Genomic DNA, 17,845 nt, shown 5'->3' on the forward strand with positions numbered 1-17,845 from the left:
TCAGAAACAGTGTAGGGTCTCCTGCTTGAGTTGGAGGGTGGGTTTGACTAGATGACCTCTAAGGTCCCCTCCCACTCTGTTAATCTGTATTGTTCTGTTCTAAACACGCATGACAGCCTGCGGTGATAAAGCCCAGACCACCTTCCATGTATTTCCAGGGTTCTTTTCCCTGTCTCCCCCCCCAATCTCAATGGTACATCCCAAATCCCTGCATCCGAAACCGTAGGATGAGCCCATTCCTAGGGAATAATTTAGGGGTGGCGGGGGGGGAGGAAGCTCTCCCGCGGTACGGAGGGAAGGCGGGACTAAGCGGGCGAGCCAATCCCAAAGGGGCTCGCGCCCGCCGCTCAGCCAACGGCGGGGCGGCGCCCGGCGGCCGTGGGGCGGTCTGCGCCTGCGCGCGGGCAAAGGCAGCCCAGCGGGGAAGGGAGGGAGGGAGGAAAGGAGGGTCGCGCCGTTTCGTCTGTCGGCGTTGGCGGAGAACGAGCGAGAGGGCGGGAGGGAGGGGCGGGCGGGCGGCGTGGAGGAAGTCGGGGGGCCCTCTGAGGGGGGCTGGCTGAGGAGGGGCCGGAAGTCGGGGCGGCGGCGGCGGCGGGAGCGTCAGAGAAGCCGGGGCGGCGGGGCGGCTCCTCAGGCTGGGTCGTCGCCGGGGCGTCGGCGGAGGATGGAGCAGGAGGAGATCCTGAGGCGCTTCATCCAGCGCGTGAGGGCCATGAAGGACGCCGAGCGACACGGCGAGGACAACTTCGCCGCCGACTTCATGGTACGCCGGGCGCTCTGGGAGGTTGGGGGGGGGAGGAGGAGGAGGAGGAGGGCGGGGCTCCCTCTCTGGGGGGGGAGGAGGAGGACGGGGGGCTCCTGCGCAGGGATGCTCCCGGGGGGGGGGGGATAATGGAGGTGGGAAGCCGCCTTTTGTGTGACCCTGCCTGGAAGAGGCCTCGGGGCTCCCCCCTTTTTTCCCCCTTTATTCCTTTTCTTCCTTCCTTTCTCCCCCCCTTTTATTCCTTCTTCCCTTCCTCCTCTTGTCTTTCCTTCCTTCCTTTAGTTCCTCCCTCCCTCCTTTTTCTTTTTTATTCTTTTCCTTCCTTTCTCCCCCACCCCTTTTTATCCCTTCTTTCCTCCTCCCTCCCTTTCCTTCTTTCCTTTAGTTCCTTCCCTCCCTCCTTTTTCTTTTTTTATTCCTTTCCTTCCTTCGTCCCTCCTTTTCCTTCCTTCCTTTACTTCCCTCCCTCATTTCTCCCTCCCTCCCTTTTCTTTTCATTCCTTCTTTCCTTCCTTTCCCCCTCCTCTCCCTCCCCCTTCCTTTCCTTGTCTCTCCTTCCTTCTTTCCTTTAGTTCCCTCCCTCCCCTTTTTCTTCTTTAATCCCTTCCTCCCTTCCCTCCCCTTTTCCTCCCTCCCTCCCCTCCCTCTCTCCTTTCCTTGTTTTTTCTTCCTTTATTTCCCTCCCTTCTTCCTCCCTCCCTCCCTCCTCCTTTTTCTTTTTATCTCCCTCCTTTCCCTCCCCTTTTCCTCCCTCCCTCCCCTCCCTCTCTCCTTTCCTTGTTTTTTCTTCCTTTATTTCCCTCCCTTCTTCCTCCCTCCCTCCCTCCTCCTTTTTCTTTTTATCTCCCTCCCTTTCCTCCCCTTTTTCTCCCTCCCTCCCTTGTCTTTTCTTCCTTCCTGTCTTTTCTTCCCAATCCTTCCTTTCCTCCCTCCTCCTTTTTCTTTTTTCCTCCCTCCTTCCTTCCCTCTCCCCCCCTTTCTTTTTCCTTCCTTCCTGCCTCCCTCCCTTATCAGTATCTCCTTTCTTTTCCTACATCCCCCCCCCCCTCCGCCATTCTCTCTTCCTGGGGATTGCAATCTTCATCAAGGTGGGCAAATTCACAGCAGAGCCTTTTTTTGGCGGGGGGGGGATCTTCCTTCTGGACCAGTGATGTAATTCTTCCCTTTTCCTCTTTCTCCACACCGGTCTCTGCTAGTGTGTGTATGTGTGAGTGAGTGTACCCACCACCTTCTCCCCTTTGCTTTAATGGGCCTCCCAGCCTCCCCCTTCTCTCTCCTTGCCCTCTCCGCCCGTATTTTCCCTCATTTGATCTTCTTAGGAGAGTTGGCAGCCCTTTTGAGCTGGTTAGCCTTAAAACGGCCCCCAGCTTCCCCCGTACTTAGCCAAACAACTGGCTCCAGCTCCTTCTTCTTCTTCTTCGGATGTATATTTTTACATCATCCCCTCCCCTCCCTCCCTTTGGCTATATGGACGGGCCGGACATCCGTTTGGATCGCGGTGCAGTTCCTTTGTAAGGATCAGTCCGAGGGCATCCTATGGAAGACGTCTGAGCAGAAAAGAACATGTGCAGAGAGAGCCAACCCCGTTTCCTTCCTGGGCGTTTTTGGTTTGGGAAGGCAGAAATTTTCGAAGCAAATGTCAAAACTGATGTGGAAGTGGCTGCAATTGTGAAAGATCCAGGCACTGTCGTAAAGCTGGGGTCAGGTTTTGAGGCATGGGAAGAGGAAGTGGATTTAGGAATTCGTTTCCTCCTCCTCCTCCTGATTTAGGAAAAAGAAGAACCAATCTTTTGGCTGAAAAGATCCCATTGTTCCTCAGGGCAAATGTAAAAAAAAAAGAAAAAGAGAGATCTAGAAAACTGATGCAAATCTAGTTTTTTCACATACTTTGAGGTCACCTCGCTGCACATCCTTCATGCGGCTGTCAGACTGTTTCATAAATTTGGAATATACGTTGCACGGAGGTTTAAGACTGTGATCATTAGGTGTTTCGTCAGAGCTCTTGCCGCTTTGCATCTGGTGGTGAAACGAATGGGCGAATCCTTGTGTTCCAACAGGAGGGAATATTTATAGCGAGAATAGAATGAATGAGAGCTGGAAGGGACCTTGGAGGCCTTCTAGTCCAGCCCCCTGCTCAAGCAGGAGAACCTCTACCTGGGATGGCAAACCTATGGTTTGTGTCATGCGCTGGCCATGCCCACCCCCGGTTTAGCGAAGGGGGGGGGGAAAGCCATGTGACAACACGAGTTTCAGTCTAGACTGAAATAGTTTTATATTCTCTGGACTGAAATATTTGTAGCTCTGGGACTCCTGGTGCTCTCTTGAGCTTGGCGCTTCGTTTCCGGACATTTCATCACCCAACTAGGTAACATCATCGGTGCTAGTGAAGTGTGGGTTTTGCTCCCCGTATACACTTAACAGGTAGTCCTCAACCCACAGCCATCATTGAGCCCTAAGTTTTTTTGTTGCTAAGCGAGACGTTTGTTAAGTGAGCTTTGCCCCCATTTTACCACCAGTCTTGCCACGGTTGTTGAGTGAATCTGACTTCCCCATTAACCAATAAGGGGTGATCACATGACCCTGGGACTTAGCAACGGTCATAAATACGAGTCATTTGCCAAGCTTCTCAAGTTTGATCATGTGACGATGGTGATGTTAATTGAGGACTACCTGTATACTGCTTACTGTCGAAAGCTAAGTAAATGAACGTCGAAACTGCAGCGAGTTTATAGAAATGGTAGCAAAATTCGATCCTAATTGTCCTTGAAATGCAGAGTATTGAGAGTGTCTTACCTTGCCTGTTGCCGGAGCAGCACACGCTAGAAAAGAATTTTGATAGGAAGTTTGTTTTTATATATACGAATTTATATTCTGAGGAGTGAAAATGTATTTTAAAGGGAATTTTGTGTAGATTCAGCACCTCAAATTTGCTTTCTCTTGTGAGCTACTGCAGTCCGGATGTATGCTTTTGAAATATGCAGCGCATGTTACATATTTTACTGCAATGAAAATTTTCTTTTAAGAGCCCTGCTACAAATAAAATGCCTTTATAATGCATCTTTTAATAAGGTAAAATGCCCTTTCCATTTATATGTGAAGGGGGACGAAATGTTTATCTGTATTGACTACATTTCAATCAGTTGGTTTCCAGCTTCTATTAAGCTTATGCAGCAAAATCTCAATTTAATGGACCTTTTGGAGGGCTTGTCCATTAAATCCAAATTTATTCCTCTTACATCAGTTTGCATCAATTACACAATTATGCAATTGACATTAATGGCACATTTGCAATAAACCCTCTTCTTAATGGACAGGTCTTTGATTTAATTACTATTCATCCATGAAATGCAGATGAAGTTTTGAATGAAAGATTTATCTGTTGTATCCTTTGCTGCAAAATTGAGGTCTGGCCTGCCTTCCTCCCCACAATCTGGGTCCCCATTTTATCAACCTCGGAAGGACGGAAGGCTGAGTCAACCTTGAGCCTGGTGAGAATCGAACTGCTGGCAGCCAGCAGTCAGCAGAAGTAGCCTGCAATATTGCATTCTAACTGTGCCAACATGGCTTTAGTCATCAGGATATTGATGATTAAGAGTTATAATAAATTTACAGATTTACAGGAAACACAACTGTTTCTTTAGTGACTATCTAAAGCTACTGTGGCAGTGAAAAAAAAGCGACTCCTACCATTTTGCACACTTCATGACCGATGCAGCATTCCCCATGGTTACATGATCAAAACTTTAAAACGCTTGGCAACTGACTCATATTTATGATGGGTTCAATGTGTCCCCGGGGGTCCCAAGGAGAGACAATGGGGAAAGCAAATTCATTGAATCACTGTGTTACTGACTCTACAACTGCAGTGATTCACTTAACAAGTGTGGCAAGAAAAGTCATAAAAGGGGGCAAAACTCACTTAACGAATATCTTGCTTAGCAACATTAATTTTGAGGTCCATCGTGGTTGTAAGTTGAGAACTTTCTGTATAAGATTTGAGGCAATCAGACTATATTGATCTCTTGTCTATCTATCTATCTATCTATCTATCTATCTATCTATCTATCTATCTATCTATCTATCTATCATCTATCTATCTATCATCTATCTATCATCTATCATCTATCTATGAGCCAAGGGTGCGCAGTGGTTAGAGTGCAGTACTGCAGGCTACTTCGGCTGCCTGCAATTTGGCAGTTCAAATCTCACTGGCTCAAGGTTGACTCAGCCTCCCATCCTTCCGAGGTGGGTAAAATGAGGATCAGATTGTTGGGGGCAACAGGCTGACTCTGTGAACCGCTTAGAGAGGGCTGTAAAAGCACTGTAAAGCGGTATATAAGTCCAAGTACTCACTCTATCTATCTATCTATCTATCTATCTATCTATCTATCTATCTATCTATCATCTCTTTCTTTCTTTCTTTCTTTCTTTCTTTCTTTCTTTCATCCATCCATCCATCCATCCATCCCTGTCTGTCTTATCTATGTCTGTCTGTCTGTCTCTATTTTATCTATCATCCATCTGTCTCTCTCTTTCTTTTTTTCTTTCTATCATCCATCCATCCATGTGTGTCTGTCTCTCTCTCTCTCTATTTTTCTCTATCTATCTATCATCCATCTATCCATGTGTGTCTGTCTTATCTATGTCTCTCTCTCTCTATTTTTATCTATCATCCATCCATCTGTCTGTCTCTTTCTCTTTTTCTTTCTATCATCTATCCATGCATGTGTGTCTTGTCTGTCTGTCTAATCTCTGTCTGTCTGTGTCTGTCTGTCTGTCTATCTATCTATCTATCTATCTATCTATCTATCTATCTATCTATCTATCTATCTATCTATCATCCATGTCTGTCTGTGAAATCTATGTCTGTCTGTCTGTCTGTCTCTCCCCCCCTTCCTCTCTCCCCCTTCTCCTCTTATTCCCCCTCCTCCCTCCCTCCCTCCCTCCCTATCAATCCATCTATCTGGCTTCCTGTAGTAGCTGAGACGCTCTTAGTCCAGGCTCCTGGGCAAACGGCCTTCCCATAACAGCCTTGATTGATTGTCGAGATCGCCAGAGAGCCGCTGTTCCATGTGCTCAGACTGACATCTTGAGCTAGTTTTTTTTCCCCCCTTTTCCTTTCTTTTGTAGCAGGTCTCTACGGACCGCAAGCGCTTTGTGAGGTGTCCGTTGTTACTTCAGAGGGGTTCTGAAGGGCTGCTCTTTTCTCTAGGCCTCTCCTGCACGAAGGGCACTTACTCTTGCCTTTATTTCTCCCATCCTCGGAGCGCAAACGCATCTGTATTATTTTTATCAGCAGAAACAGATTCTAGCCCATGCCAGCAGTCCTCGATTTACAACCTTTCATTAAGTTAATTAAGTTCGAGGTTAAAACAGCACTGAAAAAAGTGACCTGCGACCGTTTTTCACACTTACGACCATTGCAGTGTCCCCAGGTCATGTCATCCCCTTTTGCGACCTTCCAACGAGCAAAGTTAATGGGGAAGCCAGGTTCACTTAACAACTATGCTACTAACTTCTCAATCAACTTAAGTGATTCCCTTAACAACTGTGGCAAGAAAGGTCGTAAAGTGGGACAAAGCTCACTAACCAAATGCCTCGCTTGGCAACATAAGTGCTGGGCTCGATGGCCGTTGTAAGCCGAGGACTACCCACAGTGCCTGGTCTTATCTTTTGCCATGGAGCGGGAGGGGGGGGGGCTGTATCTCAGATCTGTAATCCAGTTCAGTGCCTTTATCACATTTACATGAATACCAGCCTGCAGTATCAAAAACTTCAGCATTAGTGCCGGTTTTTTCAGCAGCTCTGGGAACCTTCTTCTCGCGCGGAAGTTGGTCTGCTCTGGTTTTGTTGTTGTGAGAAGACTTTGAGACGATCTCAAAACACGCCTGTTTTTGTACGACGGTTGTGCAAAAAGGATGTCGGTCATCCTCCCATTGTTCTCTTCCATTCTGACTTGCCGAAGTCCGCCGGATATCTCGAGAGCCTCGTCCAGGGAGAACATACGGTGTGTTTGTTTTCGTTGGCTTTCGACAATCCGGTGGCCATTTAGCTGCTCTGGTACTCCATAGTGGCTCACTTTTTCTCCTGCCCGCATAAAACCTCCTGAACATGGATATTCAGCGCTTGATTATAGAACGGGGGTGTCAAACTCTATTTCCGTGATGGCGAACCTATGGCACGCCTGCCACAGTTGGCACGCAAGCCATTGCCTCAGCTCAGCTCCACAGTGCACGAGCGCACATCTCTTGCCAGCCAGCTGGTTTTGGGGTCTCCGACACACATGCGTAGGGGGCGGGGCACATGTGGAAGGTGCGCACACATGCGCTGGGGGCGGAGTGCACAAGGGGGGGCATGTGTGAATGGACAGGGATCGTGCATGCATGCACAGGGCAATACACATGGGGGGGGTCGCCTGCGCATATACAGGGGGTGGGGCGCATTGCATTATGTGTGTGTGTGTCTCGGCACTCTGTGCTGAAAAGGTTAGCCATCACTGCTCTTATTTCATTGAGGGTCACATCAGGGTTGTTTTTGATCTCGGGGTTCCGGGGTAGGCGTGGCCAGCTTGACATCACTTGTGTTGGGGGCGCTTGTGGCCCAAGCGCTCTGCCAGTAAAAACGGGCTCCCGAGCTCCATTTTCGGCTGCGATGGCCTACTGCAACCTTCTGCTAGCGAAATCGGAACGGGGAGCCCTCCTGAGCTCCATTTTCGCTGGCAGAGGCACCACGGGCCAGTCTTTTGCTGTTTCCAGGGCGGCCCCGCGGGTTAGATCCGCCCCCCGGGCCCTGAGTTTGATACCCCTGTTATAGACGATCAAGGTAGAAGAACATGGTTGCTGAATCTTGGCTTCCTGGGTAATTCCAGGTTTTTAATAATGTTAATTCTGGTTATTTGTTTCTCAATTTTAATCTGTGTATTTTAAAAAACAGCTTAAAATCCAGGGTCCCTTGACTCTATACAGGCAGTCCTCCACAGTTCATTTAGTGACCATTTGAAGTTACAACGCCCCTGAAAAAAAGTGACTTATGTCCGTTTTTCACGCCAACACGCCAACTCTGAGTCATCTGTAATTTATAGCTGTCTCCGGGGGATTCCAGAATTAAAATCCTTTAGGAATAAAGCGCAAAACAGATTCTTAAAATCTGAAGCTGCCGTATTTCCCCCCCCCCCTGTAATTATTATTTTGTTTAACGAGGCAAACCAAAGTTTCTAGAACCAAATAAGAGAGGATGGAAAGGACATTCTTAATGGCTCTGTGGGAATATCTTAATTGATGGATATAGAGGTAGTCCTCTTCTTACAACCACAATTGAGCCCAAAATTTCTGTTGCTAACTGAGCGTTTGTTAAGTGAATTTTGTACCTGTATTGAGGACAAACTAGTTTCATGACGAAATTATGTGATCGGGCAATGCAGGAGAAATCCGGTTCAATCCGTTGGCTCAGTGGTGGTCAGTGATTGAAACGCATAACGGAATATCGCTCCTGCTGCCTTGAGCCTGGAAGCAGTTCCATAGGTGGAAGGCGCAGACATTTTGGTGAGGTACCGACGTTTAGTATTGTAAGGAGCCCCAGACTGCTCCTGAGTGAAGGAGTGGAACGTCTGCCGGTTTGAACTGAGGTAACGGAATGTGAGGCAGCTGGCAGTTGGAACAGAGTTCTTCTCATGTGGGGAGGGGGAGTAGAACTTCTTAGCATCAGGGCGTGTTAATTACTGTATAAGAAATACTAATGATCTGATGGTCATTTCGAAAAATCCTTTCTTAACAAGCGCTTAGAAGACAAGAGGTCCATAGGTGACGAATTTCACGTTTGTAGGCTTTTTGGTTCTGGAGATTTTGTGATGATGCGCGAGTGGTATTTCGCTTTTATATACATACATACATACATACATACATACATACATACATACATACATACATACATATTTTGAGGATCCTTTTCTGGTTGTCTGTGAAAAAATATAATTCTGTATATTAAAGAATCATAAATGTTCTCCTGTTTGAACAGAAGAGCAACTTGGAAAATATTACGTTTATTTTTGGAGTAGCCTGTTTGCAACCTTGTAGTGCAATCTTAACAGAAGCTGGTCTTACTCATCAACATTGCAAATGCAGAGCAAATAACTTTTTTTTTTTAGAGATAATAAATCCCTCGCTTTCTATCCTGCCCTCCCAAACTTCTCCTCCACAAGTGTACTTAATTGGTTAAGGCAAATAAATTCTTTCACTTGGGGAAGAAAGGTACCAGAGAAAAAAAAGGAAATAAAATGACGAATAACCAAAGCTCCTTAAAGAACGGCTTAGCCATGGTTTGATGAGCAGGAAGTTTCCTTTTTAAAAATCTGCTTTGGTGGCATAATCCCACCGAGTCCCCGTTGGGGATTGGAAATCTAGGTTAGGTCCAAACATGCCTACTGCAGATTGCTTCAAATTGCTGGGCTTCCTTTTTTATTAAGATAAAATTAAAGGTTCCTCTCGCACATCTGTGCTAGTCGTTTCTGACTCTAGGGGACAGTGCTCATCTCCGTTTCAAAGCTGAAGAGCCAGCGCTGCCTGAAGACGTCTCCCTGGTCATATGGCCAGCATGACTAAATGCCGAAGGTGCACAGAACGCTGTTCCCTTCCCACCAAAGGTGGTGCCTATTTTTCTACTTGCATTTTTGACGTGCTTTCGAACTGCTAGGTTGGCAGAAGCTGGGACAAGTCACGGGAGCTCACTCCCTTACGCGGCGCGCTAGGGATTCGAACCGCCCAACTGCTGATCTTTCTGATCGACAAGCTCAGTGTCTTAGCCACTGACCCTCCACATCGCTTTTTTTAAAATTAGGACTGATCAAAAGGAATGTTCCCCAATTAATCCGGGAGGAAGCTTTTCCCCAACATTTGACTTTTAATTCTGTCCCCAGCAATAGTTGTGACAAGGGCCCATTTTTCAGAAGCCGTTCTGTTTAACTGCTTATTACTAAACAGGCCTGTGTTGTTTTGAACACGTAATTGACCTCCGGTCCTAAATATGAGCCATTGCAACATTACATTCCGTTTTAAAAAAAGAAAAGAAAAAGAAATCAACCCGCAGTATTCAACCAGTGGTGGGGTTATTGAAGTTGAAGGCCCAAGTACAAGGGGTTTCCTAGGCTGTTTCTTTAATCTGTGCTGAGCTCTTTCACAAAAGGGGCTTTTGTAGAAAAAGTCTGTGCCTCCGTGCTTAGCGGTAGGCAAATTGGAAGGGGGCACATTTTACATGTTTTGCCCATTAAGGGAGCTGAGTTTTTAAAAGGGTTTTTATTTTTATTGTTCATGGATTGCGATTGTGACTTTAATAGTCTCGTACATTAAGCTTGTATTTCACCTTCAGTTTTTCCTTTCCTTTCCCTTCCTTTCCTCTCCTCTCTTCCCCATCAATTTCCTTTCTTTGCCTCCTTTCTTTTCCCTTCCTCTCCTTTCTTCCCCATCAATTTCCTCTTTTCCTCCTTTCCTTTCCTTCCCTTTCTTCCTCCATTCCTTTCCTTTCCCATCACTTTCCTTTCCTTTTCCCTCCTCCCCTTCCTTCCCCATTCCTTTCATTTCCCTTCCTCCCCTTCCTTCCCATTAATTTCCTATCCTTTCTCTCCTTTCCTTTCCCCTCTTCCCTCTTCCCTCTTTTTCTTTCATTTCCTCCCTTCCCTTCCTTCCCCCCCTCTCTTTTCTCTTCTGTAGAGATTCTCAGTCATCCAGGTCACGATTATCCCAAAGGTGCTTTTACAGGAGGCAACTGGACTTTTTTGTTTTTTTGTTGTCTTTGGAAACTTTTCACTTCTCATTCAAGAACCTCCTTCCGCTCTGATGGGATAGTAGGAATCCCTCCCCTCCCTACTTCTTTCCTCTCCTCCATTCATGCCATATTCTATCTTTACATGGAGATGCCAGGGTCATTTAGAGCTGCTCATACAACTACTGTACTCAGCTCATCCTTTAGATAAGGGGTGTCTAACGGCATCACGTGACATATTGTGACTCTCGCCCCCTTTGGCTAAACTGGGCGTGGCCAGCGAGTGACGCATCCGGCTCGCGAGCCGGGAGTTTGACACCCCTGCTTTAGATCAAGGCCCTAGCCTTCATCATAATGGGAGCCTCTGGGAGATACCTTTATCTGGGAAAGACTTTTCTTAAAAGCATGAAATAAAAGGCAAACCTAAGAAAGATCAGGCTTTAAATGCTGAGCTGGCTGGACTTTTGCCAGTTCTGTTCGTAAACTCCCCCACTACTACTGCTTAACTCACACCTTGCTCTGCAGTGTAGCCTCCCGAGATGAGTCAGGACTAAACCAACTGACAAGAACTTAAGTATTTTATTGGTCTCCAGGAATTGCTAACAAAGAAATTTTGTTGACGAAAGGCAAGTATAATACAAGTTCTACTGACACAGTCGTGGTGAATTACTTTCATAATTTAAGAAATTCCTTTTCTAGCACCCTTCCAGATATCTATTGCTAATGGGCTGTCCATATTTATGACCGTCGGTAATTCTTGGCAAGTATAAAAGGTATCGCCTGATGCGGGTTACAAATTATTATTGTAACACTAGGTGGTTAAAGTTTAATTTGTTATACGACTTAAGACAGTTATTCATGCAAAAGTGTAATTCCTGGTTGGTATAATAATACTAGGGACGCGGTGGCTCAGTGGCTAAGTCACTGAGCTTGTCAATCAGAAAGGTTGGCAATTTGGCTGTTCAAATCCCTAGCGCCGGGTAACGGAGTGAGCTCCCGTTCCTTGTCCCAGCTTCTGCCAACCTAGCAGTTTGAAAGCATGTAAGAAATGCAAGTAGAAAAATAGGAACCACCTTTGGTGGGAAGGGAACAACGTTTCGTGCGCCTTCGGCGTTGAGTCATGCCGGCCACATGACCACAGAGATGTCTTGGGGCAGCGCTGGCTCTTTGGCTTTGAAACGGAAATGAGCACCGCCCCCTAGAGTCAGGAACGACTAGCACATATGTGCAAGGGGAGCTTTTACCTTCACCTTATAATAATACGGTTTCTACTACAGGTAGTTCACGACTTACAAACATCCATTTAATGACCATTCAAAGTTACAAACTGAAAGAAGTGATTTAAGAGTTGTAAGAGTACTTATGACCGTTGCAGCATCCCCATGGTCACATGAACAAAATTGGGACGCTTGGCAACTGTCTCGTATTTATGACGGTTGTAGTGTTCCGGGGGTGTGTGTCATGTGATCCTCTTTTGCAAAGCAAAAGGCAAGCAAAGTTAAACGGGGGTGGGGGGAGAGAACCAGAACCACACGATTCACTTAAGAGCTTCGGTGATTTCCCACGGCAAAATGGTTGTAAAAAGGGACGCGGCTCACTTCACAACTGTCCGGCTTAGCAATGGAACTTTAGGGCTCAATTGTGGTCATAAGTCGAGGTGAGCCTGTAACAATAAATTATAAGTGAGAAAAATCTGGTTTCTCCTTTTTAGTCATATTGAAACAGGGCGAATATCTGATGATGATGTCTGATCCTTTGCCAGGGGTTATTTGTGCTGCTTTGCTTAAGATCTGATGCAGCAAAAGGTGGGAGATTTACTTGAAATCATCTTGAAAATGAGAAGAGCCTCTAGGAGAGTGATGGCAAAACCTTTGGGCACCAAATGCCCAGACTGGAATGTGTATATGCGCTGAAGTCAGGGGTGGGCTTCACATTTTTTTAGCAAGGGGGTTCTTTGTCCAGTTGCTGGCTGGGCGTCGCCATGGTGGGCCTCCTGCACCATGGCAGGGGGGTGTTTTTGCCCTCCCCGGGCTCCAGAGGCTTTCCTCGAGTCTCCGGGAGAGTGAAAACGGCCTCCCCAGGCTCCGGATGCTGGAAACCTGTTTTCCTGAACTTCCGGTAGGCCCTCTTACTTGCATCCAAAACGGGCCGTGTGGGGACTCCTGAGAGGGGTGGGGTGGGGTCGGCGGGGCCAGCCAGGAGTGAGATTTGGCGGTTCTTCCGAGCTGCACACAATCTTAGCTAGAGGTTCTCGCGAACCCCCAGCAGCCCACCCTTGGCCGGAGTCCTGGAAACTTGAAGACTAGCTGGCTGGCGCGCATGCGTGCGCTGGGAACCAGAAGAGCAGCTGGCGATGGTGCACGTGCCACAGGGAGGACTCCGCGTGCCACCTCTGGCAGGTGTGCCACAGGTTCGCCATCACGACTCTAGGAGAACGTTAAGAATGGAGGCTCCGCTGTCCTAGTTGCCACTTCGTCTTGTCTAGGAAATGAGCTTTTGAAAGAAAAGAAAAAGCCACCCCAGCAAGGAGGCTTCCTGTACATTTCAGTAGTGTGGATTACGCTCTTCGAATGCATGTCTTTTTTGTGGGTTTTTTTTTTTTTGGTCTTATTTTGTTTCTGTTTTCACCGAGGAAGAGTCAGGAAGAGGACTAAACAATGGCAAACGAAAAAAAAAGGCTTATTCTGAGGAGAAACTCCTGGATTTCAATGTGCAAGGATTTTTTTTAAAGCTAGAAATTGATAACATCACTATAGTCTGACTACAAAAAAGTAGACTTGCCATTCCAGTTGATTGAAAACAGAATACAGAGTAAGAGAATTGGAAGGGACCTTGGAGGTCTTCTAGTCCAACCCCCTCAAGCAAGAGACCCTTTACCATTGTGGTCTCCTCCTCCTCCTCCCTCTCCTCCTCCTCTCCTCCTCCTCCTCCTCCTCCTTCTTCTTCTTCTTCTTTTTCTTCTTCTTTTTCTTCTTCCTCCTCCTCCTCCTCCTCCTCTTCCTCTTCTTCCTCTCCTCCTCCTCCTCCTCCTCCTCCTCCCTAATATCAGTCAATATGTTATACACATTATTTTTTCAACCATAATTCCTATTTCCATTGAAAAATTAAGCTAAAGAACAAGATGTAATAACTGCTGAAAATCAGTGACATTTGACAGGTTAAAACAACGGCTAAAACAGATGATCCCGCTTCCTTCCAGTAATGAATTATTTTTTTAAAAAGAAAAATAATAAAAGGCGGGATGGAAATAAATAACCAAGCTCGGGAACAATAAGATTATAATACATTGCTGAAATGATTGAATTCATATTATGTTTCCAACGGTTCCGGCTTCCATTGAGTATAAACTTTCTAGGGAAAACAAAAACCCCAGTGGTGCTTTTTAGATTAATATTGTTTTATTCCCAGTATACCAGGAAAGAGTCTGTCAGTACAGAAATAAAATCTCTTTAATACAAGTAGGTACAGATGGGAACGATGTTATGTGGCAAGGAGACTTCTGCATAGAAATAATAATGCCTGTTGGAGCATTTTTCAGTAGGAATTGTATCTTGGGCTGATTTGGCCACTGATTCAGTGGAAAAATAAAATATACACATATGGAAAAACTGTGCATTTGTGGACAAAAATTAACCTAATGCACAATCTATTTTGTTCCTCATTACATACCCTGTTTTCCCGAAAATAAGACCTCCACGGATAATAAGCCAAATCGAGCTTTTGAGCACATGTACTAAAATAAGCCCTCCCTAAAAATAAGCCCTCCCTGAAAATATTGCAACACAGCAGCCGCCGTGAGGTGACCACGCTCACCGCTTCCTGCACCTCAAAAATAGTAAGGCCAAGAGCTTATTTGGGGGGAGGGGTTCATAAGACCCTGTCTTATTTTCAGGAAACACGGTATGGTACTAAAAAGGGGATTTATTTTCACTATTGGAACAACTTGTCCCATTTAAAAGTATTCTAATTCCGTTGCAATTAACTGATAACGTAGGCTAATTTAATATGAATTTTGTAAAGACAGTTCTTTGTGCTTCATGTGTACAATGGGAGTATGAGACACATTTTACGAAGCCGGTCGTTGTAGCATTTCCTGTTGTGGCACTCAAAACTACTTTGAAAAACTGGCTATAGTACTCATTCTAAAAGTGCCTAAAAGCCACTTGTGGCTGGATTTTGATAAGCACTACCCAAAATTACACAAACTGGATTAAGATTTCTCTTGACGTGCCTCAATAATTTGCCTCAGGAAGCCTCTAGAAATGTTGGGTTATCTCCCTCTCTCTCTCTGATAAAGATAGTTATAGTAAATAAATTCCACGGTACGGTGCTGAACTTAATCTCAAATAACACAAAGAGATAACGTTGCTCTCGTGCTAGTTTTGAATCGGGAATTGTATTCTTGCGGTTAAAAATAATCCTGCCTCTGTTCATATGTGTGTCATTTCCTCCTGCCCCTCACGTATCATGTGCTTCACAAGCAGAACTCAAGATGGGTTTTTAAATGAATTTAAGATGGGAGAAAGTTACGCTAGAGCAAGGGCAGATGTCCAGGAAATCAGTAATCCTTGTGATGGGATGTTGTCTCAATTCCCAGGAGGGAAGGAAGAAGAACATTCTAGACCAGGAAGAGACAACGCAGTTTAGATTATTTGTGTGAGTGAAAGAGGGCGAAGACAGCTCCTCCCCAATAGTTCCCAGATTACAGGTAGTCCTTGACTTACAACCAGGGGTGGTTTTCACTTACCTTCCCTACCAGTTTGCAAATTTGTAGCCACAAAAACGCCCCTAAATAGGACGACATAGAGCCGCGATTTCCACTACCAGTTCGTGTACTACCTCCTCTGCTTACGACCCCAATTGAACCCCAACATTTCTGTTGTTAAGTGAGACATTTGTTAAGTGAGTTTTGCCTCATTTTGCGACCTTCCTTGCCACAGTTGTTAAGTGGATCACTGCAGTTGATCAGCTAGTAACCTAGTTGTTAAGGGGAAATCACATGACCCGCGGACACCGCAATGGTCATAAATATGGATCGGTTGCCAAGCATCTGAATTTTGATCATGTGATGATGAAGCTGCTGCAAAGGTTGTAACTGTGAAAAAAATGGTCATAAGTCACTTTTCTCAGTGCTGTTGTAACTTTGAACAGTCACTAAAGGAACTGTTGTAAGTCGCAGATTTCCTGTATGTGCTTTACGGAGCTGATAGCCTGCTTTAGTTTGGCAAGATTCTGTCTACAAGTGAGGAACAATAAAGAGCTTTGTCTTTCGTGGTTTTTGAAGCTTGACCTACATGATGACGTACAAAACTCTTTAGGGTCCTGGCGTATGTGAGACATAAGGCAGAAGTTATTTTTGAAGGCGATTTAAATTAAGTTTCCCGTGCTTAACCTGAAAATGAAATTATCACTTTGACCAAAATGCACGTTGCTTGTTCGCCAGCAATTTTACTAGTCTTGTTCTTGGAGTGCTTGAATGAACTTCTGTTGCACGAAACATTTTATTGTTTTCTTTTCTTAATAATAATAATAATATATTTATTTCTTAGCCGCACCCTCTCCCGAAGGACTCGGGGCGGCGTACAATGAAACATATGAAATAAATATGTGGACAGAACAAACATATAACAGAGACATATACCGAGACATACACAAGGAGGAGGTCGGCTGATGAATAAAAACAATTAAAATACAGTATTTAAAAACCCCTAGATAATTAAATATAATTAAAATACCCAGTAAGAACCTCTTCATATGGTTTCCCTTAGCAAACGATGTTGCGTGTGTTTTTGTGGCTTAGAATCTACGCAAACAGTTAGAGCTGATAAAAGGAGAGAGCTCCCATAAAAATTCTTCTCTGTCATTAGTCTTTACTGTATTGCAAGACTGCATTCCTCTTTGAAGCTCAGCAGATGGGGAAAAAAAATAACAAGTGTCAGAAAATTGTGTACCTTCCTGTATCTTAAATCTTACTCTTATTTGGCTCATTTACACGGTCAATTTTTAATCACCGGTACCTCCAGTATTTTTTTCTGAACGCAACCCAAAGTTGGGTAGCTAATTCTAGAGTCCTTTTCTCTCTCTCCCTCTATTAGCTTGTCCCTAATTTTGGAAACAAGTGGTTCGTGGTGTGAATGTGAGGAAGCCTTTCTGGTTTTTGTAAATATAGAAGTTCATGGGAAAAAAGTTGTAGAAGAAAATAGAGGAAAAATATTCCTTTGAAGTAGAGACAACGTGGAAAAAAGGATTTGGAGCCGTTAAATAAGTAACAATTTAGAACATTTTAATTATAGAGACTGAGGAGGTTGTCAACAAAATATAGAACAGAAAAGATCTACCCAACCATCACTGGGGAAAAAGAAGAAAATGTGAAAAAGAACAGATATAAGGATATACTGCCATGTAAGTCTGAATCTCTTCTCTTTAATAACGTTGCAATCTTTCTCTTAACATTTACAGCGTTGTACGTAGGTTAATTAGAGGATAATTAGTTTATAGCAAGGAATATTTTTTTTCTTAAGATGTTTCATCTGGCTAAATTAATCGTTCTTTTTATGCTTGCCGCCCTTGCATCTTCTATTTAGAAATTCTCTCCATTTTTTGTGGCCAAGCTAATGTAGCAAAAGTGTTTTTTTTAATCATCAAATATGCTATATATTAATAGATGTGCCCATCTACTTTTAAAAAGTCCTATTTCTTACAACTTGAGGGGAAAAGAGAGAAAAGCTGGCATGAATATTCACTGTGCACAGAATATTGTTTCTGATCGTTTATTTGAATGTACATGATATTTAAGTGATAGCTTTAAATAAAACACAAACCACTTTTGTGAATGGTTAACTAGAATTAAAGTGAAAGTTTAAATATGTCTTCTGTAGTGTTGGCATTTTAAATAATGACAATTGCCTTGTTTTGTTTTCTTTGGCTGCTTTTTATCTTCTTATCAATAAATAAATCATCTCTTTTCACTGCCTGTTGTGTGATTAGATTAGTGGGATGCTAAGACCACATATAGTCCTTGACTTACAACCAGCCTTTTAATGACTGTCCTTGAAAAGATGGCCTTAGAGCTTGTAAAAGCGCTCCCAGCCATCATAAAATGGCACATCTTTACAATATTATGATTTGCATCTTGGTTGCCAAGAAGGTTTGTAATCTTCTTTAGTGATTTCCTCGGAAGGTTGGATGGGATGCCAGCACAGGGGAGGGAGGGGAGCTGAAATTTCCCATGGGTTGCAGGAACAGAGCTGAATTCCTGAAGATTTTAGCTCTGCTCCTGCAGGTTCCCCCCCCCCCCCCCAAATTCCCCTCTGTGCACAGAAGATACGA

General features: G+C 44.7%; 1 protein-coding gene across 1 annotated transcript in view; it reads left to right on the forward strand.

The window, feature by feature from the left end:
* Window positions 1–553: 553 nt before the first annotated feature.
* PTPN12 (protein tyrosine phosphatase non-receptor type 12) overlaps window positions 554–17,845 on the forward strand; it is a 51,004-nt gene continuing 33,712 nt past the window's right edge. The window contains exons 1-2 of the mRNA XM_081957538.1: window positions 554–763; window positions 16,810–16,918. Of these exons, the coding sequence (XP_081813664.1) occupies window positions 665–763; window positions 16,810–16,918 (208 nt within the window). The 5' untranslated portion in view covers window positions 554–664. The remainder of the gene's footprint in view (window positions 764–16,809; window positions 16,919–17,845) is intronic.

The sequence above is a fragment of the Natrix helvetica genome, assembly GCF_964273705.1.
Source record: "Natrix helvetica genome assembly, chromosome: 6".
In the NCBI taxonomy this organism is placed as follows: Eukaryota; Metazoa; Chordata; class Lepidosauria; order Squamata; family Natricidae; genus Natrix; species Natrix helvetica.